Source organism: Hippocampus zosterae, chromosome 21 (assembly GCF_025434085.1).
Source record: "Hippocampus zosterae strain Florida chromosome 21, ASM2543408v3, whole genome shotgun sequence".
Taxonomy (NCBI): domain Eukaryota; kingdom Metazoa; phylum Chordata; class Actinopteri; order Syngnathiformes; family Syngnathidae; genus Hippocampus; species Hippocampus zosterae.
In genome coordinates this window covers 8,715,574-8,736,938 of record NC_067471.1, presented here as the reverse complement: position 1 = coordinate 8,736,938, position 21,365 = coordinate 8,715,574, and the positions used below count along the sequence as shown (strand labels likewise).

Genomic DNA, 21,365 nt, shown 5'->3' with positions numbered 1-21,365 from the left:
CCGGCTGACAGGAAAAAAAAAAAATAAAGCGCCGACCGTCGAGAGTTCACACGTCCCCCATCCGTGATGACGAATGACGACAGCCTGATGCTGACTAATCGTGCCGCGGCGTGACAGCTGAGCCTGGCGCGGCCGAAAGATCAGATCGCCGGCATCGTCGTCTCCCTGCTACCGGCTGATCGGAAAGATAAGCTTTCAACTGTTGGTGACGTCCGAGCTGCCATCGCAAAGCGCGCCGGGCCCACATCAATGCGGCTTGTTTTCAAAGCGGACCTCGGCAAAGTCAATAGAAAAAAAAAGTGGCATGGGATGCGCGCGGGGGGAGTGCGGTGAGCCCGCTTCGAACCGGGCCTTGTTTTCACTTGCAGGATTTAATCCCCCCCCCACACACACACACATGCTGCACTGATCCTCACTTCCTCTTCGGCTGCATGCGTAGGCCTACGGGGGCTTACCTTTTCTATCCCCTTCCCTCACTGTCTGCCGTAAATAGGCTTAATGTTACAGTTTTCTGTGTGGACGCACAAAAGAGGCGCTGGGGTGCGCTCTTTCCTGCGACGGGCCCAATTGAGGGGGAAAACGCCCACACAATAGCCGATCGAGTTTCCCCGTCGTGTAAAGGCTCGCCCATCTCAGCGTGAGACGTTGAATAGCGCGGGCGCTCAGCGGCGGCACCGCAAACGGACGAAGCCGACAATAAAGTCGTAAATCACACCAAAAGCGGACTATTTGGCGGCGCTGCGGGCATGCCACGGCGTACAAAGATGGCGGCCGTGCTCAGCGGGGGCCAAATACATAAATACAACATCGCACTTAACAAGACGATTCAAGGACATTTTCCGCTCCAAATTGTTTTGTTTTTTTACACCCCTTTCTTGTCCTCTGTCGCAGTTAAAACTCATTGGCGGCGGCTATTTTTCAGACCCGTCTTTATCCTACCATGTGAAAAGCTGTCAACAATGGATAAAGATGCGCCTGGGATTTAAGACCTGTACTCTAAAAAAAAACGTGAAAAAACGCCCTTGGCATTGAATTTTATACACACAGGTCACGGTTTGGTGCGGTTCTGATATGAGATATTCAAACCCGTTCAAAATTATTACAACAAGCTGTCAAGCGAGAATATTATCACATTTTTCTCTACTTTGAACATCTAACATAGAGGACACGACTATTATGATGACGAGGGCAAAAGATCACGAAATCTGTTGGTTATTGGGACGGAATACACAAGGCAGCATGTCTGTCCCGAGTCAGGCTGCATGAAGCAGGAGGAGGGAGGGAGGGAGGAAGGAGAGTTTTTATTTTTTTTTTTGGTAAGCCAATAGACATCCAGAACTGCTAATATGGTTCCTCGACTCTCCCCGCCGGTGCCAGAGCTGCGCAAACCGCTCCCTCCTGGCCATTCGCTCTTGGACTCCACTCAAGGGATGAGGCGGCAGGAGGCCCGGCAGTTGGCTTTAGCGGCTCGTGCGCGGATGCCCCCGCAGTGAATTGCCTTCGCGAGGGAATATTCTTTGACCGCCCCCCGCCCGTCCCCGTCGCTTCTCGGGTGAGTTTTCGGCATGTCGTTATGACTTGCACACGATCTGGTACGTGTCGGAATTGCGCTGATGACTTTCTGAAATAACCGCGCGCCGGCCGAAGGTCAGCTTATGGGGCTTGAAATTATTCCGATGAAGGGAATGAGAAAAAGTGGTTGGGAGAGAGGGGGGGCGGGGGGGGAGTGAAATTTCAGCTGAGCGTGTGGCATTTTTAAAAGGGCGAAAGACGCAGTGAGCGGGGCAGAGTTTTGCTTTCCAGATGTGTGGACTCAGCTGTTGCGTGTCACTCAGGTGGTCCCACTGGCTCTCCCCCCCCCCCCCCTTGTCAGCCCCCCTTTTACGAGCGCACTCTCCGTACCCTCTCCGACCGGCCGTAAACGTGTCACTGTGGACAAACCGCAGAACAAAGTCAAGTGGCACGTACACGCGCACACACACAGAAAGAAAAACCCGCCGGTATTGTCATGAGGAATCGTGTCGCAATGGCCCATTAAACATGTCATGTTGCTGTGCTCCTTTCTGAGAGTTGTCATCAACGGAGTGCGAGTGAGGAGCGGGGGCGGGGAGGCGGGGGGGGGGGGGGGGTTCTGGTGGTTACACCAGAACTTGTGCTGAAGCCACTTGCGGCCTCTAGTGGCAGTTATGGAAAACAAGCGGCCCAGTGGGCGCGTTTATTTTGAGCCGCCAATTCCACTTGATGCATCCATCCATTTGGGACAGAGCAGATAGTGCGGAAGGTTGTGGGGAGTGTGGGGGGGGGGGGCGGGGGGGAGTAATCTGCCTACCCCGCCTGATACCCCAGGCAGGGTTTTCATTGCCGATTCAGGATCAGGGCAGTCAAGGGTGAGGATCAGGTGACGAGTGAGGTGTGTTTCCCCTTCTCCGTGGGGGGGCCGCTCTTTGTTGGGGGGGGCGGGGGGGGGGGGAGATACTAAGCAATGCTAAGCCTTTGTTAATGAGTATGTATCTGTGTGTGTTTCCTCGTCTGTGTGTGGCGCATGAGCGCTGCCGGCGAGATTGTGTCTACGCGCAGGGTGTTTGGATCCAGTTGGGAGTTAAGCTGCGGTTAATTGGTCAGCCATTTTGGATGCAGGAGGCTAGTGAAGCCTAGCATGCATGCATAGCAAGTACTTTAAAAAAAAAAAAAGCCGCCGAAGCAGTAGGTAGCGCTACAAAAAACTACATTCTCCTCCGCCAAAGTGTAAACAGTTGGCAAACAGGTGAAGCATTGATCCCCCCTGCTGGCCGTTTGGCTCATTACAACTCCTCAAACGTTTTGCAATTTCAAAAAATGAGACGCATCGTAACTATCCTAATTTTGAATTTGGGGGCCAAAACGTCCCGTTGCTCCGCCACGGATTTGGGGATTTGGTTGATGATGTCGAGCGCAGAGAGCATATGGCCCAGACTCCCGTCAGATGCGAGTTTTTCTCACGCTCGTCTGTCCACAATAAGTGGCCTCATCCTTCACTGTTCTTTGTTTTGTCATATGCAACCCAGATTCTCTTTACTGGGCCGTTGTTCAAGTGCCAAACAGGAAATCCAGCCCGAGAGATTGTTTTGGTATTGTTGGACACTGTCCTGGGCAAGGGGGAGGGGGGGGGGGGGGAGAACAAAACCCACATTACACTCAACTACAAAAGTAAGACTATAAGCCAGAGCTTAATTTGGAACGCAGAAGCACAAATGAGATTTTGCAAATGCACATTTTAGAGGACTCGTGGCTTGACTGCTTGAGCCGACGGCGTTTTTAATAGCACAGAGTATCAGAAACTACTTTTCGGGTGTCTTTGCAGCTGGCTGACTCGCTTTTTTTAACGGGATGAAGCCCTCCGATGTTTCCATGCACACAGCGCAGACTGGAATTAGATCAAACAAATTGAGCTAATCAGAAACACAAACACCAATGTGAGCTATATGTGTCTATTTACGCGTGGGTGTGTGTGTGTGTGTGTGTGTGACCTCCACGTACACACGCAACACTGTCCCGACTATGCGCGCGTCTGTCAGTCTCAACGCGAGCACACACTGGCGTATTTGTGCGGCCGCGCGGTGGAATGAAAGCGAGCGCGCGCGGGGTGGGGGGGGGTTGCGTAAATCATTGCGAGCATTCGAAAACACGGCCACGCGCTTGCCAAGAAGCGATCCCTCCGGTCGAAACCGAACAGTCGATAATGAGAAACAGAAGCGCGTCGACAGAAAATATTGAAGTGGCGCTCTGACGTCATCTTTTCCCCATTGAAATGTACACGCCATGAAGTTGGGCCATTTGTTGGAGTTTTAACGAGGATCAAGACCACCCCCCATATTGTACTTTGCAGAAATAAGAAGGTAATGAAATAAGACAAGACGGAAGGATTTGCTGTTCACGTCTCAACTCCTCTCAGCTCATCAGTGCAGCACTAATACGGGCTAATATCCTTTTTTTAATGGTACCGGTGTTTGAGGACCACTGACGCAAGAGTTGCAGCACTACAACACAGATGCTATTTAGCTTGAGCGTTATTAAGCTACTGGGCTAAAAGGCGAAGCCACAAAGTCGTTTTCAAGCCACAAAGTGTTTAGTTTTGTTCGCCGTTTGCCCAAAGTCTGGCTTAGTATCTCAAGTCTGTACAGGCAGAGATGCATCCAACAAAGCAAAGGTCCTAAAACGTTGCAATCGTTTTGCTTTTTCAGTCATCCAACTCTGGAAATGCGCACAAATTCAAAGGTGTTAGCATACCGGGGGGGTTGGAGGGGTTTGTCAACTTTTTTTTTTTTTTTTTAGCTCTCGTGGTTACACACCGAAGCCTGCAGGCCGCACTGGCTGCACAAGGCGAGTATTATGGTCAGTTTGCGGGGGAACGCAAGTCGGCCAGACGTTGAAGAAAAATGGCCGACACGAATCGGGAGACGGCAGAGCGAAGACTCCCCAGCTGCGACTGAGAGTCGCTTCGGCACCAACTTAATTACCTGTACACACAGCTCTATTTGATGATGATTAAAGCCCTCGTACACACACACACACACACACACACACATGCTCAGAAAGCTTCCCAGACAGTCTCCAACCAGGCAGACATGAAACGGTGATGATTATTAGATGATAATTAAAAGGCTCGTTAGTCTAATAGTATAGATAGCATCTCATTGAAAATGTCGGAGCAGCAAGACCGTAATTATGTGACCACCCAGCGACACGGGAAAGACAAATGTCGGCTTTTGCAGGGGGGGGGTTTTCGGGTCGCTGCCGAGTCAAAACAAGCCGCGGCGTCGCCGGCGCGAGGGTGACATTTCGCAGTATTTACGGTTAGCAAAAACGCGTGATCAACGGCAATCGAAACGGCGTATCGTGCGATGCTTTGGACTCCGAAATGCGACAAACCCCGGAGAAGATACGACATTGGGATCATGCGCGCTACGCTACGCTCATCTGTCTTCTATTTTGGTTCCGTTGTATTTTCCGAGTTTTTTTTTTTTTTCAAACATGTCCCTCCCCCGCCCCAAAAAGATGAGTACATATCAAAAGGCATAAACAAGATAAGATCTTTTCCAACCCGGGTGGCCGCCGCAGACCATCCTTTTCAAATCATCCACAGGGGAAATGCTTTCGTCCAATCTGATGATACTCGGAGTCAGGAAGAGACTAGAAATCTCAGAAAGCACGGGGTCATTTCATTTTAGTATTTTTTTTTTTGGTGTTATTTCTGCAGCCAATCAGAAATTGCTCACCCGGGGAAACAAATTCTCAGAGAGGGAAAAAAAAAAAAGAAAATGGAAATACTACTTTCAAGCACGCCTCCCGATCTCGTCGGCTCTACGCCATTGCCGCCATTCTTCAAGAGAAGGGGACGCGCCGCCAACGCCCGGCGGATTAAAGCCCGGGACTTTCCGAGCGCCCGGCCGCAGCGACACAAACGGCCATCGCGACCGTTGTCTGGGTTACGGGTGCTCGAAGTTTGTTCCTTCCCCGCCCTTTGTGAAAGCGAGCTTTCAAATTGCCCTCCGCATTAATGAGGGACTTAAAAGTGTTTACACTGCTGACCTAAAAAAAAAATAATAATAAATAACACAGACACTAAGCTGCCGGCGAAGGTGCTCATTATCCCCAAGCAGCCAACCGTGAAACCCGACACGTGAGGGCTTGTTTACATGCGGCCATACATATATATTTTTTTTTTGGGATAGGTTGCAATAATTTGGGGTGGCTTCCTCTCGCCATGGCCTCATCCATCTGTTGCAGATTAGTCGTCAGTGTGTTTAGAGAGCTATAAGACCACGGCCGTGCGAGACGGGAGAGTAAGCCCAGAGGAGGGTTTTAGGCGGAACAATCACTTTGGTCCAAATTAACAGAGAGGCCATCTAAGGATAGAGGGGGGGGGGGGGGTATACAAGTACAAGAAAATAAAATCCTTTTTATTCCTTTTCTTAAACTGTTTTTTTATTGACGCTTGACTGATGTTAGCATGCCCGTCATGACATCCTCAATGTACTGCGGCGTCGCCATTTTCAAAATACGGGACGGGGAGGGAGGTTGGCGAACGTCACGCGACGAGCCGTCTCGCCTGACGTTGTTAAATGATTTGTTCAACAGACCTTTTAACATCTGCGCGACTGGGGCGCTGATTGACAGCATTTATTTTGGCTCTCGGGTCGCGACGCGACTGTAAATCAATCCGGTGATTGAATTCTCCACGCGAGTCAACAACATTCTTCAAGCCGCGTCTTGTAGGAATTTTCCTCGCAGGTTCAGCTGTGGTACGGTCTTGCCTGACTGGTTTTTTCTTCTCTCTCTCTGTGTCTCAAGGAGACTAATTTTTGCAAAACAAACAGAAAAAAATCATTTAGAGGCCAGGATTCACTGACGGAGAAGCATACAGGAAGTTGTTGACTGGTGAGATGCTTCTGTGTGGTCTGAAGAAGTCATTTTGGATTTTTTTTTTCCTTCTTTGAACTGATCTAAGAGGAAGGGGGGGGGGAAGGAAAAAAAAAAAACAACAAAGACGTGGCAAAGGTTCGACATAAGAAACCGAATCCGCGCGCAGCTAATTGGTTCAAGTGGAACACGGGACGGTAACTAAAGCCGCTACTTCGCAACCTCGCCTTAAGGTCGCTTGCCAGTCACTTGACAATTTCCTGCATTTTACGGCACTTTTACGGCTGCCCCCCCCCCCCTTCCCCCAATTCCCCGATTGTCCCAACGGCGTTTAAGTAACACCCTGCGGCACTTAGCAAATCTCAGCGATGGCTTTTTTACGACCAGGAGCCGAAATCAGCCACAGTTTAGGAGTGTCGAGGAATATTAACACCGAACGGGCGAGACGTCCGCCGAGCCGTTAGCGAGGACGAGCTTTGGGCTAAGCGGCGGAAAGTGAGGCGCTGCGAATTGAGACGTCTGCCGGACGGACCGCAGCTGCGCATAATAAGGCCTGGGGAGTGGGGGGGTGGGTCAAGGCTTATTAAAATCCGAAACAGATACAGCGGTTATACTTTGCTAAGATAAACTGCGACATAAATCGAGGCGCGTTCCGATTTAGACGTGCCCCCCTCCCTTGGGTGAGTTATACGTCGAGGCTTGTCGCTAGGTAAAAAAAAAGATTCGGGTTTCTGGATTTAGAGGTATTTTCAGGTTGTGAGTGGTTCAAGGTGGTCACATTGACTTTCAGAAACCAGGAAATCCTTTCTTTTTTTTTTTTTTGGAACGGGGGCGGGGGCTTTGTCTTTGTGCTTGGCGCTACGCTAGAATGAGGGATGGGGCCTCTATCACTTGCTTTTGATCACACCGCAACAAGTTGAGACACACTCGCGATTTTCTGTTCAGAGCCAGCGCGGGGCCGCCGCCTGTGATATTTACATTCTAAGGGGCTCATTGAACTACTGTTGTCCTTCCGTGGGGGGCGGGGGGGATGTAACACTCTGGCGCTTATTGAGCGCAGGTGAGAACGACTTTTAGAGTGAAAATGTCCTTTTGTTTTCCTCTCTGCCGATTCATTTTAGATATCAGGTTTCGGGGCTTGATTTGAAATGTATTTATTTCGGTATTATCGTTTGGCTATTTTTTTTTTTAAACAAAAGTCTGCCAAAAAAATAAAACCAAACCCCCAAAAGGTGACACCAAATAATAAAAATGAATCCAAGGGGACGCAAAAACCGCATTCTAGTTTCACAGAAATGCTCGGGGTCAGAGGTCATCGCATAAACCGTCCATTCGTTAACTTTGTGCTCGTGAGTGCCGGGCATGTGAATTGAACCAGACTCGAATCCATTCAGCGCGCGTCTTAACAATTGGGCTAAAGACGGCCGCAAAGCACCGAGGCTCCTAATTGGCTGCGGGGCCACAGATACGCGGTTGCAATCCGTTTGGCCACTTCTTAAGAGGAAGCGGAGGAGACGGCAAGGTCAATGTTGCCATTGTGTGCGTCCCCAAAAGAACTACAAGACCACAAGACCAAGGCCCGCTTTGGAAGACGGATGTGCGCCTATTGTGTGTGGGACGAGGCCACTCGCGCTCCGTTGCGCTTTAGCCCAACTCGTCGTCACCCTTTGGATTATTGGTGCTCTTCACACAGGGCACACTTGGATCGATCACTCGGGAGGAGAGCGCAATCGCTATTAGGAGCGAGGTGTCCGTTATGAGCACTCGCGTTAGTTTCTCGACGCGTTGCCGGGAAAGAAAGCCGCAACACCAAAGCGCTTCGCCGTTAGCGAGTTAGCGACTGCTGTCGTTACTTCTCGGCAGCGGCTAATTTGGCATGTGACAAACAGCCCCGTCGTCCCGTCTGTTAAGTCACTTAGCCTGGTTGTCAGGGCGAGGGCGGGGAGGGGGGGGAGAAGGGGCATCTTTGTCCCGGCGGACAATTGAGTCCACTCATTTTTCAAGCCGGAGCGTTTTGAGACGACTCCTGCTTTTCTTTTCAGGCTTTTACCATGACAGATGGTTGCAACCTTGTCCAAATAAGTCAGCGGCGAGCTGCCGCAAAGCATGACGAGGGAGTCGCCAAGTGTCTGCTAATTTGTTGGAATTCCAAATCACAAATACTGCCCCGCCCGGGACGATGCGAAATGGCCGTCCTGCTCTAAATAAATTGAATTGAATACAACTTTATTGTCAAAGATTGCTGTTTCTATGTCATCTCTGGACGTGTCATCAAACACTCAGGAAACCTTTGCAGTCAAGTCAGGGGTCGGGGGGGGGGGGGGGGGGGGTGTCACTGATTGAAGTGCATTGGCAGGCTATTTGCAGGCGAGGGGAGGAACGAGGGAGGGGCCGGCGAGTCAGACCCGCCTCCGCACATGCACTCGCGGCACACTTGGGATCTTGAGACACTCCGGAGAGAGACTTTGTCTTCTCAAGGATTTCGGGTTCCCTCAATGAGGTGCCTCCTAACTTTGGGAGACATTTGAAGGGAGAGGAGGGAGTGGGTGGGTGGGGTTTCCAGACCCAGCTAGATCTGGAACTGATTAGAGAGTCAAGACGCATGGGCCTTGGCGGTGCGCTTATGTAGAGTGAGCGCTGTGGGGCTGAGAGGACGAAGGCATCAGGTGGGGAAGAAGGATGCTTTTCCTGGAGGTAAGGACCAAGCATGACGCAAATTCAACGGGGGAGTCTTACGTGACGTGATTTGTCTCGGTTTGAGTGCCAAGTGCCTCGCCATTTGGCCCTGAAATAATACACTCCAGCAGTAAAAGAGCAAAGATCTCGGCCTTTGAACTCCACTATTGAATGTTTTTCCACAACCGCTGGCGTGGAACATTAGTTTTTTTTTTGTTTTTTTTTGCCATCGGCAATTGCGTCCTCTTCCGCGACACATCTCTGATCACGTGCGTTGCGCTAGGCAGCCTCATGTATGGAGAGAAGGGAAACAAAACGCTGTTGCCAAAAGATGTCGCTCAGCGACACCTCGTCGTAGTCACGACGGTTTGAGGCCTGGCGGTTTCCACTCACTTTTTGACCGACCCGGGGGTCCAACGTCAGCGGTGAAGGAGAGAACCTTCTAAAAGTGTCAGTCAAGCAGGGGGGAGGAGCGCGCAGTTAACCGTTAGCCGACTACATCTGGCCCGTGTTTGCACAGGCCCCGATGTTGTGACTCCTAAAATGTTTTTTTTTTAAAGCACGCTCACACTCAGCAAACCTCCCCCCGTGTCACGTCCGCTGACGCCGCCTGCCTTCAGGAGGAGGAGGACCGGGTGGCGATTTCTATTTGTGCCCCCCACAACCCCCCCTCGACAAAGACAAGCATTGTGTTAGTGCCAAGGGGGTATTATGAGTTGACCGTGTAGGTTGGACGAGGAATCTGCAACGTTTTTGGGATGCCGGAGGTTGGAAAGTGGTGTGGGAATGGCTACCTCGAGGGGTTTTGGTGTCCAAATAAAGTAATTTTAATTTTATTTTAAAATACGTTCTGGCTCACTGGAAGATGCAATCGTCCTCTAAGAAATGGCCGCTGGGCTCAATTCGAGTATTTTGGCCAGACATTAAATACATGAAAAGAGGGAATGATGGAGTGCCATCAAATGAAGACTTAGCTCATCGAATTGCGCTGCTGACTGGAGCTAACAAGGTTACGCGAGATCGCAGCGTGGAGTGGGTGGGGGGGGGGTAAAAAAAATAAAAAGGGAATTCCCAGCGTGATATCATTATCTATCCGACCATAAAACTTGACAGATTAGGCCAAGAAGAACAAAGCGAGAATCAGATGCTCCTTTGTCCCCCCCCCCCCCCCCCCCCCCCCCCCCCAAGGAGAAGCTTCGGTTTGGTCTTTCGCCGCGTGTTTGACGTGCTAATGTTGTGTTTTGAGGCCCTGGGCTTTCCTTTGATGCAACTGTATGCTAATAACAGAAAATGCTAATGCTCGTTTGCGCCAAAGCCTGAAGGCTGAGCGACGTTTGCAATGGACGCAAGCGGCGTTGCAAATTCCAAACGAGGCCTGCGGACAAGGACACTCGGTCCGACAGTTGGACCCGTCTGGCGCGCCATTGTTTTGCCGGTTAGAGGCCATCGAGACCCTTAACGGCCCAGATAGCGCCGCCCTCATGCATGTAAAACATCACACCTACATTAGCTCTGGGCTGATAATGGCAAGCATCTGCTTCGCCCCCAAACAGTCAAAGTCAGAAGACGGCGAGCACGTCAAGTCTTGAATGTGCTCGAAAGGCTCTTTGGAAAAGCCCAGTCAAGCTTTCCCCCCCCCCACACCCCCTAGATTAATTTTTCCTTCTCCACCGGCCGGATGCGTATTTAAAGCGGCACTTGTCATCCAGGCCATGCTCGGCTTACATACGTTGTGCTTTGACGCAACATGCAAGGCAACAGATGATCACTGGCTGGCGACATCTGTTGTCCAAGCACGCCGAGAGCAGATTGGAAGCAAGTGTACAAAAAGCCAAACTCTCGCGCATCACAATGCCCTCAACTGCCGTCGGTTTCAGACACGGAGGGCACGGCGCTGGAACGAAAGGCTTTTTTCTAGCGCTAATGGAAAAGCTGGCTTGCAGTTTTCCATGACACATCATCTGGAGAGCTCTCTTAAGTGCTATGTTTTGATTTGCCGTCAAGCATGAAAGGACTCTCGAGACGAATGGGGTGACGACCAAAGAATATATATGACAGTTTAAAAAAATAATATTATTAGAATATATATCTCGATTTTTTTTTTCTCTCGACAGCGGCCACGCTTGATGAACCCGGAGCGCAGTGAGCGTCCATCGCATCGAGGCCCGGATATGGAGCCACTTCCCGGGGGGAACAAGACCAAGGTGCCCGTGAGCTTCCAGAGGAGCTCCACCTCCGATGACGACTCCGGCTGTGCGCTGGAGGAGTACGCCTGGGTGCCACCGGGACTTAGACCCGAACAGGTAGCAAAGTCTCAAAGTTAAGGTTGTTGGTAAACGACAATAAAAAAAATTCTCGATCGATTTGTGCCCTGATCCAAGTGCAACGTGGCGCGCCAAATGATAGCTTATCGATCCTACAAAGTTTCTGTGTTGGTCTTCAACCGCAGGTCCAGATGTATTTTTCCTGTCTGCCGGAGGACAAAGTGCCGTACGTCAACAGCTGCGGAGAGAAACACCGGATCAGACAGCTCCTCTACCAGCTGCCGCCTCACGACAACGAGGTTTGTTTTATCGATCTGCCGATTCAAACTCAATGAAAATCATCTAGCGCCGAACCCCCAAGTTTCTAGCACAGTTTATCAGACCCGAAAGCGTCCTTCAGTTTCAAAGCAACATCTGATCACGGCGACGGAGAAAGTTGCCAATCCGGCCGGCAATAAAACGGCAACGGCCGAGGGAAAGCCTGAACTAACACAAACAACAATGGCCGCATTCCCCTCGTCCGTCAAAGCGCTTTACGGTGCCCTCCCTTCACATCTGCGCTGATAAGAGTTTACGTCGGGGAGCTTTATCAACCCACGCGAGGGCCGGCTGAGGCGCTCTCTAGATAAACACCCGGCGGATACACAATAAGTCTCGTCGACATACACGCCGTTTGATGGGGAAGGTTTTTAGAATGTTTGTTGACGTTTCAAGAGGAGGAATTCCTCGCGTTACTGTGGTTAGGGAGGGAGAAAGTGCGCCCGGCCTGTTGTAAGGACAAGCTGTGCTCTTTTATCGGAGAATCTGCACCGTTTCCAAACATGGCCAAAGAGCCGAGCGGAGGAAGTTCAAATAAACCCACTTTTCCCAGACAGTGATTTTTTTTTTTTTCCGCCGGCTAACAAACTGCTCCCCGTCTCCATTAGGTTCGTTATTGCCAGGCCCTAACCGAAGAGGAGAACAAGGAGCTTCACATGTTCAGCGCCCAGCGGAAGAGAGAAGCGCTCGGGAGGGGAACGCCCAAGATCCTGCCTCGAGCTTTGCAACACACACGATGCGAGAATGTAAGTAGCGCACGGTTGCCGTTAGCTCACGCACGCGCGCCGAGAGGTCACATAGAACTCACACGTAGCCATCAGGCCCGTTTGGACTGACGAAAACCAACTGCTGCGCTATTTATATCTTAAGCTGGTCTCATTGGCTGACGCAACGGTTTGGAATTCTTTAATAAACGCGCCACTCATTATTTGGAGGAAGCGGCGGGAGAGCTCATGGCTCCAGCCGAGCGTTGAAGTCGGTTCCCCTAGAGGGCGTCGAACAATTTCCTGCCCAAAAGTGTGAGCCCAAGTGCAGGTTTCTACATCAAAACTGAAATTCAGTTTTTTCCGAAATCGCTCAAGCTATGCGGTTTGTAATTGACTGATTTTTGCCAAACTCGAACGTCAGGCAGGACACTGCAGGCAAGGCTCGACAATACATTCATAAATAAGCCAGCCAAAATTTGTCGGTTAACTCGCATATTTATATTGACTGCTGTAAAAGTCAAAAGGTCACAGTGGTTCACGGTCATGACTCGTTCACTCACACTGAACAAAAATGCGACACGTCTCAAAAAGTTCTGTGGCTAAAACCTCCGAGTACTTCTTGTGAAATCCTGCCAGCCATCCAAACAAACAAACAAACAAACAAACAAAAGCCACGACAACAGAAAACCTCGGCTTGATTTAACTACAGTCTGCGGGCATGCTTCTGGCCCTTGGCCGTGAAATCTCAAGCAACACAACAATGCCAAAAAGCATCTGTTGTTTCAATGAGCCGACGGTTCTCATACCACTCAAGACGCTCCTTAAAACTTACGGAAACCTTTCGACGGCCACTTGAATTCAACAAATTAAAGCCTTCACCAGTGAGCAAAGCACATCCTCTGTGCTTGGCTATGCTAGCTATGTTACTTTCATACACATGGTATGTTGCTAGCTAGCAACACATGCTGACACGCGCGCTAATCCATAGTGGAAATGCCAACGTGTCACATATTCACGGGGACATAACTCACATTCTCAGCCACGTCATACAACCGCGGTTGCGGATACTTCATACCTATGAATGCACACATGCTCGCGGACAAATTAGGAGGCTCCAGTTTCCGTCATTCTCAGGGACACACATGAGCCAAGCCCCCCCGCCGGTCCATTCAGAATAATAGGAAACAGCTGCGCGGGCTACGCTATCGCTGTCCGTTAGCGTCCCCTCGCTCTCATGGGTTAAATAAAGACTTGCGATGGGGGCAACTCGGACACGCCGCGACGATCTCTGCGGAGTCATACGAGCTATGGCGTCTCGAGACCAAGGACGGCGAGGAGCTCTGTTCAAACTCACGGGGGCCCACCCGCATTATCGCATTTATGGCTTTGATCGTAAAGCGAGACAAAGTGAAAGACAACGCTGACTTTAATCGGTTATCAGATACAAGAACAGCTAATCCGGAATGGAAAAAGGAACAGGCAGCGACTCTGAAAGACGTGAAACACAATCTGAGGTTTTGCTAGCAGGTTAAATTCGTTTAGTTTTTTTTTTGGGGGGGGTCTGTTTTGATTGGATAAGATCACTGGCTTTTCTGGTTTTGAGTCTTAACAGGGATAAACATGTCTATTGAAATTTTTTTTTAATTAAAAACGTATTACACGACGATTTCAACATAGTTAGCGGTAGATTATCGGCAGAGCCGGCGCATTAACAAGATGCCTAGAATCCGAGTCTCATGCTTCATTTGTATCCGTTTGGCAGTGTGGAGGTGGCATCAACGGCGGCGAGATGGCAATCTTTGCTTCGAGGGCTGGACTGAGCCCCTGCTGGCACCCAGCATGCTTTGTGTGCGCTACGTGCCAGGAGCTGCTTGTGGATTTGATCTATTTCTACCAAAATGGCAAAATCCTCTGCGGGAGACACCACGCGGAAATGATGAAACCGAGATGCTCCTCTTGCGATGAGGTCGGTAGCGGCGACGGAGTCGGGCGCTCTTATGTTGAGGTTCGTCGCACTAACGGTTCGCGTGCCTCTCTCTCCTTCAGATTATTTTCGCAGATGAGTGCACGGAGGCGGAAGGCCGTCATTGGCACATGAAGCACTTTGCCTGCTTTGAGTGCGGGACGATGTTAGGGGGGCAACGCTACATCATGAAAGACGGTCGGCCATACTGCTGTGGATGCTTCGAGTCGCTGTATGCAGAGTACTGCGAGGCTTGCGGTGAAAATATTGGTAAGTCAAACATTTGTGGGGTGCGAACCCCACGCTCCTCTCCTTAATTCACAAATGTGTCTTTCGCTCCGACTGCTGCCGTATAGGAGTGGACCATGCTCAAATGACCTACGAAGGGGGACACTGGCATGCCACGAACGAGTGCTTCTGTTGCGCTCAGTGTAAGACGTCCTTGCTGGGCTGTCCCTTCCTGCCGAAACAAGGGCGCATCTACTGTTCCAAGGCCTGCAGCCAAGGAGAGGACATCCACGCCTCAGATTCTTCGGACTCCGCCTTTCAGTCTGCTCGCTCGCGCGAATCCCGCCGCAGTGTGCGCACGGGGAAGAGCAGCAGGCCCGCCGAACAGTGGAGGCAGTCCCAAGTCTTAAACCCCTCCACCGTCGTCTCCGTGAGCGAGTACAAGATGGTCGGGGGCGAAGTGGACGGGGAGATCGATGTCATTGGGAAGAAGCTTTCTCATCTGGGCCTGGATGAGGAAAGGTACTGGAGGGATCGTGAAGAGCAGGATGCCGGGGCGGAAGAGGACCCAGAGGAATGGGCCCAGCACGAGGACTACATGACTCAGCTCTTGCTCAAGTTCGGGGACCAAGGAATGTTGCACCAGATTCAGCAGCCATCCCTAAAATCGTCCACTCCCAGTCAAGACAGAAACCATTTGATAAGTGTCTCCGACCCTTGGCTAAAGCCGGAAAGCCTCGGAATCACCGCCTCTTCGCCGACCCCCACCAGCCCAACCCAGAGCCAAACTTCCAATCAATCCAGAGCCACTAGCCTGAGTCCCGGCCTCATGAGCAAGAAGCATCTTCCCGAAATGTACTGGGCCCAGTCTCAAGATGGGCTGGGAGATTCGGCCTATGGAAGTCACCCAGGGCCTGCCAGTGCCAGAAAGATCCAAGAGTTAGACTTGGACCAAGATCAGGACCAGTGCAGCGCAGGTAAACATTCCCTGTGGCAAGAGAATAGGCAGTGGTACCAAGATACACTGGAGTGTATTGCAGATGAGCTGAGGAAGGCGGGGCAGGGCGTGGGAGACTCCATGGACTCGCTGGCGTTGTCAAACATCACAGGTAAGGAGGATGATTTCGTTTGGTTCCATGATGCTTCATTGGCCAGAAAAAGGTGTGGAATATACATTTCCTGCTTCCTTAGGTGCATCCGTTGACGGCGATGGCAGAGATAGGCCTATGGTCTACACCCTCCATGCAACGCAGGAACCTTTGGCGGGAGATGGCTGTGAGAAAATGAGCAACATGGGGACCTACAATTCTTCTCACCTACACCACAGTAACTCCTCTCTCAACCTTAACTTGGTGAAAGGCGGCCAGGAGACGGCACAAGAGGGAGACCTAGCGACCAGGGGAGGACTTCGGTCTTTGTACCCCCATTCAGAAGCACCGCCTTCTGCGTTTGTCCACGCGCCAGCTCTGAGGAGGACCAAGTCACAGTCCAGGCCTCCTCAGATGGTCAAGTTCACAGATGACACCGTGGACAACGGATATAACGATGGCTTTGAGGTCAATATTCGAAAGCACCCTATGAGTGAGAGGCCGCAGCGGAGGGCTTATGCCCACGACGAGGCGGGCTGGGAAAGAACCCGTCCGTCCAGTCACCACGGGCGCAGCAGACAGAATCCCCACCACGGTAGGCACCGCAGGAGCCGCAAAACCCATTCAGACATCGCCCTCAACATGGTGCCGTCGGAAAAGGCGCAGAGACCATTTCGACATCACCGACATCATCTTGCCGGCACCCGACAAAGGTCTCCAAGTCAACCACTGGCGTACTCTCAAAGCCGGTCTGAATATTTGATTCAGGGGCCAACCCAGGGAGACCGTCGGATTGAGCATTTTATGGCTCACTATAAAGATGAGGACGAGTGGTGCTCCACTTGCTCTTCATCATCTTCGGACTCTGAGCAGGAGGGATACTTCCTGGGCCAGCCGATCCCCCAGCCCCGACCCGCCGGGCGCTACTATGCCGAGGATTACCCGAGGGTTATTGCTCTTTCGTCCCAAAGTCACGGCTCAAAGACCGGTCGCAGGAAGAGCCGCCGCTCCAAAAACTGCATTATCTCCTAAAGCTCAGTCTGCATTGACACTATGACCCGCATAAAGTATTTTTGTTTTTTTTAAACCCAAAAGGTTTTGTACAGGAGTTGAAGAACTTGAGGTTTATGCTGAGTTGCAATTAGGCGACGATTGATGGAACTTGGAAGGAACGAGTCTTGGTTGACAAAGGAAACTGTAAATGAACTGTAAATTCATTTGACGGATTTCTTATGTAACGCACAGGCTGCAAAGTGGCCCAGCACAGTTCGAGTGAAATTTGGTTTGTTTTTTTTCTCAAGGGGGGGGGGGGGGGGCAATGCTTTGCAGCTATGTGTATAGTCAACAGGGAAATTCTACACACCTGCAGATGATAAAAGTAGAATAAGAGACTAAACAGTTATTTAATGTTACGTTGCAAAAAAAAAGTACTGTAAATATGATTTTAATACTGGTATATTTTTATTTTATTTTATGGTGGTTTAAATGAATGCTTTGGAAGTGGAATTAAAGTGAAAAATTGCCAGCTGTTAGTGTTTTACAAGAAACCAAGACGGTGCCGTTTCATAAACTGCGTTCTCCAGTTAAGTGCCATTCAAAAATGTCCATTTCAAACATTTAGCGCACTATGTAATGTCTCGAGTGAGCCCAAATATTCACTACACTTGTTGTGTCATAACCAGTTATTATACCGAAGATTGTAAAGATGCTTGTAATAAAATATTTTTGCAAAGCGGCAGAAAAAAAAAAGTGGATTTTTGGTCACTGGCAAATTTCCTGCTTTAATTGCAGACTTTTTACATGTAAAAAGGATTTTTTTTTGTTTCTATTTAATGGCTTATAAACCAAATGAGTACATGTATGTGTAAAGCACAATAAATAATTTAAATACAAAAAGCAAACCCCAAAAAACAACAACGTATTTTTATTTGGAAAACGTTTTCATTCTGCTCACCGAAAAGGTCAGCGATGCAACAACCGTATCCTTGGTGACTCAGCACCAGTAGATTTTAAACAAACTTTGAACAGAGAACACTAGAAAGGTAGAAATGATTTTTTTTCTTTCCCAAACTAACACTGATGAACCTCCACCCCCGTGCTGGAAAATTGTGTGAAATCCAGAAATCCAACATGTGTCCAGTGAGTCACAATCCAAGTTATCCGCCGTGGTCAGACGTTGAGTCCTGCAACGTTACGTCAGAGTCATTGGTCAGAAAGTCGAGCTGTGATTGCTCCCAGACTTTGAAAGTTTTTGGCTACTCAAGCTTGCGGAAGGGGTGGTCGAGTCACAAGTGGGGACTTCCGGCTGCCGGATTGCGTCATCCAGTTCGTTGATGAAGTGTTTGAGGTCCTCCAGACAACGTTCGCGGATCTCCCCGAGGTTCTCCCTGAGTGGCACTTGGAGCCGCTTCTCCAGATCGGGATCTTTAGCAACCAGCATCTTCACCACCGTACCGAAGGTTTCACAGTCCTGGCGGTACACCTGAGAGTGGACAAGGTATAAAAAAAACAAAACCAAAAAAAAAAACAACAACAACGACAAAAGAAAAAAAAGCTTTGTTTTCAGTGGTACATCCATCACATGACTGTTTACAAATCAGGCTGACGATGAATTAATGATGCTGTCTTGAGTTGAGAAAAGGAGCTTTCCCCCTGTCCTGTCCTTGTGGTGTGAACGCAATTCGTTTTAATTGTCCTTGGTTGAACATTCCGGTGTCAACTGGGGGTAGGGGGGTGGGGGGGTGGGGTTTACGCATCTTCTCAAGTTCCATAAAGGCAGCTTAAATCCCCGATGGCAGGGGACGAAGCAATAAAAAGGACTTGCAGCTCAGGAGGAGTGAAAGGAGCAAGGACTTGGGGAAGGGAAGACAACATCCAGCATGTCGCGGTGGCTCTTTACTCTTCTAATCAAACAACACGTTTGTCCGTTCCGACAAAGCCGCCGCTTGGAGTTGTTTACGGTCCGTTGGCGCCGCCTCAATCAAATCAAAAGCCGCCGATTGGTCCAGACGACGCAAATCGTTGCAGGAAATTGTATCGATGCCAAACAAACACTCGCTTCCTTTGGTCATTTTCAACTAATTGGGAGTCGGTGCCCCGCTGTGACGTGAATGACCGAATTAGCGCATCTCGGGAAATATCCAATCAAGTACGTGGAACAAAACACTTTAATGGAGCGAGAGGAAATATAAAAAATTGTAACCGTCTCTGAAACAATGTGCTCGGAATATACTTCCTGGATTATAAATGACTTCCCCTCCCATCCAAACGACTTCCCCTCTTATCCAAACAGGAAGGAAAAGAATCGTGATTAACTCTGGGTGGGGCGAGCAAAGTTGAACCCCCACACCCCAAACTCCTTTGCAAAAACTATGCTGATTGCAGGCAGGCCGTTAAACCGGAGCGGAGGCGCACGTGAGCGGTCAACCTGTGCCTGCCTGCCTGCCTGCCCGGTTTGGGACAGCCAGCAAGCGGGGGGAAAAAAAAGCAACCAAATGGGGGGGGCCTCAGTCAAGCGCTGCTACCTTTGAAGCCCAAACAAAAGAGCCCGAAATGCCTGTACTTTGGCCGAGTTGTCAAATATATTTAGATTCCTCAACAAACGAAATGAAATAGCCTTTGTGCCACAGCCTGGAATGCGAAGAGTAAAAGGCCATCGAGTTTATTGCCTTTCAAGGCCCGTCGCTCACGAGAACCGGCTAGTTTGTACCGCAGCCAAAGTCAACTCGGACAACGAGAAACAGCTCAGGTTTGAATTTCAGAGGAGCAATTTTAGCTAGCTCCGTAAACACACACACACACACACACACACATAGAGTGGCACACGGCCCGGCACAATGTTGGCGTGATGAGAGAAAAGTCAGTTTCCGATCTGTTCTTTTGCGCTTTTGCAGGAGCAACGGGGCCCTCCCCTCAAGATGGCGAGGCCATGTTGGATGCAGAAAGCCAAACAAACAAACACGAAAAGTGAGCGACCGAACCACGAATCAAAATGTTTTATAAGTGGGGGCAGGGGGGGCTACGACAGCTACAATATCTTGCCTATTTTGCAGCAGCTCGGTTCGTCTACTTTGCGAACCTCTTTGGCACACGGCCATCCGTCACAAGGAAGCAACTCACTCAGACTTTTGGGAACTACTAAATGTTAAAATGGTGGCTCGACTCGAACCCTTTCCCCGGGCTGGAATTAACAAACGTGGCCCATTACACCCTTTTTTAGTTTTTTTTTTTAACCTCCACGTCTGGGAAAGCGGTCTACTTTTTAAAAGTAAAAAGGTGAGCACCACGCACACGCTGATAATGAATTCCCAAAATGAGCATAAAACCTCGCGGTTGCACACACCCGCACAGAGAAGAAGCGACTATAAAACAGGCCCGAATCTGCAGCGTCAGCGAGCCCGTTACAAGCGCCGGCAGGCTCTCTGTGATGCGAGCGCGCATTGTACGCTTCGAGGCAGAGCTGCTTGGGGTTTAATGATCCCAGTAAAGCAGTGGTAGCATTCCCGCTTGCAGGAAAGGCCCTCATTAGATGAGCCAGAGAGGCTGCAAGCGCCAGCCCCGAGGGTGGTTTTCACCCCACTGACCTCTATTTATTTATTGGATGCACAAGGCTACGCGCCCTGGTCCACTTTTACATGTTGGTTGGTGGACATGAGGCTAAGCGGTTCCAGAAAGAGAAAAAAAAAAAACGGTGGGTAAGATGTAAAAAGTTTCGTTCGGCAGAACAAGCATTTGTTGTCATAATTTCCGTGCAAAATTTACAAGCGATCATCGAAACATCCTGGGAAATTAAGCATCTTGTTGGGGGGGATCCTTTAGACGCCAGGAAACAGTACAAGTGGCCCCCGGAGTGATTTGGAGTTTTAATTGGGCTTATTCAGAAACTTTTAAGACGCTTGCGCTCAATGCACCGATACTCTCAAAGACAGAAAAAAAATCCCTTCATTTATCGGCAGCAATTACTCCCAACCGTGTGTGAGAAGACATTTTGTGTGACTTACCTTGTTTTTACGAACCCTTTTAGAATGCCATCTTGGTCTAATATGTTAATGTGTATCACAAAAATAATGGGGGAGGGGTTGCTGCTTTTTAGGGGGCAGGGGGCACATTTAAAAATGTCTCATCTTGGCCGATTATTGGGACACGCCCAAATTGTCAAGTACATTACAACAGTGTACATTCCTTGAACAGTAGTTGTACTACCAGATAGTTGGAATAACGGGGGGTATATTTTTGTCTCTTTTACCCATTTGATACATAGTGCGTTTCATTTTAAAAAATGGTGAAAAGAGTTCAAAATAATTGCCTCTATCGATATTGATATACAAAATGATTTATATTCACCTATTCAAATAAATCTATGACAAAATGATGGCATCAATGTTATTCCCTTATTTGTATTTCCTTCCCTTAACAAATCAGAAACTATCAAAGTAATCATGTATGGGAATGTCTAAATTCTTCGTTCTCTATGGCCCAACACAATAAAAGGGGTGTACCTTTTCAATCTCTCGGGCTTTAGCTGCAATTGCCAGCGATCGCTTCTCCTTGAAGTCGTCCGCGGTGGTCCTGTGACTCTCCTCGGCGACGGCGGCCGGCGGCGGCTCCTCTTTTTCGGCTTCGCCCGCATTGGTCTCCTCCTAAAAAGGGAGAGGCGGGAATGTCATTTCAACCCACATTTAAGTTTTCGGCTAGGCTTACAGGGTGAGCAAACATTTCCTGA

The 21,365-nt window shown here is 49.7% G+C and overlaps 2 protein-coding genes across 13 annotated transcripts in view; one reads left to right on the top strand and one right to left on the bottom strand.

Moving 5' to 3' along the window:
* The window catches only part of pphln1 (periphilin 1), a 33,213-nt gene that overhangs the window by 7,854 nt on the left and 3,994 nt on the right, over positions 1-21,365 (bottom strand). For 11 of the 12 annotated variants that reach the window (XR_007960577.1, XR_007960575.1, XR_007960576.1 and 8 more), the window contains exon 9: positions 21,142-21,282. Coding sequence is in view for 9 of the 12 variants with exons in the window: in XM_052055964.1 (XP_051911924.1) it covers positions 21,142-21,282 (141 nt within the window). In the remaining 3 variants the exon portion in view is untranslated. Of the gene's footprint in view, positions 1-17,546; positions 18,126-21,141; positions 21,283-21,365 lie in introns of those variants that run through there. The other variant, XM_052055963.1, reaches the window with a different exon arrangement.
* Positions 9,064-17,168, top strand: prickle1b (prickle homolog 1b). Its single transcript, XM_052055958.1, has 8 exons — positions 9,064-9,093; positions 11,190-11,378; positions 11,525-11,638; positions 12,266-12,403; positions 14,127-14,330; positions 14,411-14,597; positions 14,684-15,664; positions 15,747-17,168. Exons 1-8 carry the CDS (start codon positions 9,079-9,081, stop codon positions 16,673-16,675), a joined length of 2,757 nt encoding a protein of 918 aa, XP_051911918.1. The 5' UTR covers positions 9,064-9,078; the 3' UTR covers positions 16,676-17,168.

Coding starts and splice junctions, on each gene's coding strand:
- prickle1b (XM_052055958.1), top strand. Junction 11,379..11,524: donor CGGGACTTAGACCCGAACAG/GTAGCAAAGTCT, acceptor CTTCAACCGCAG/GTCCAGATGTATTTTTCCTG. Junction 11,639..12,265: donor TGCCGCCTCACGACAACGAG/GTTTGTTTTATC, acceptor CGTCTCCATTAG/GTTCGTTATTGCCAGGCCCT.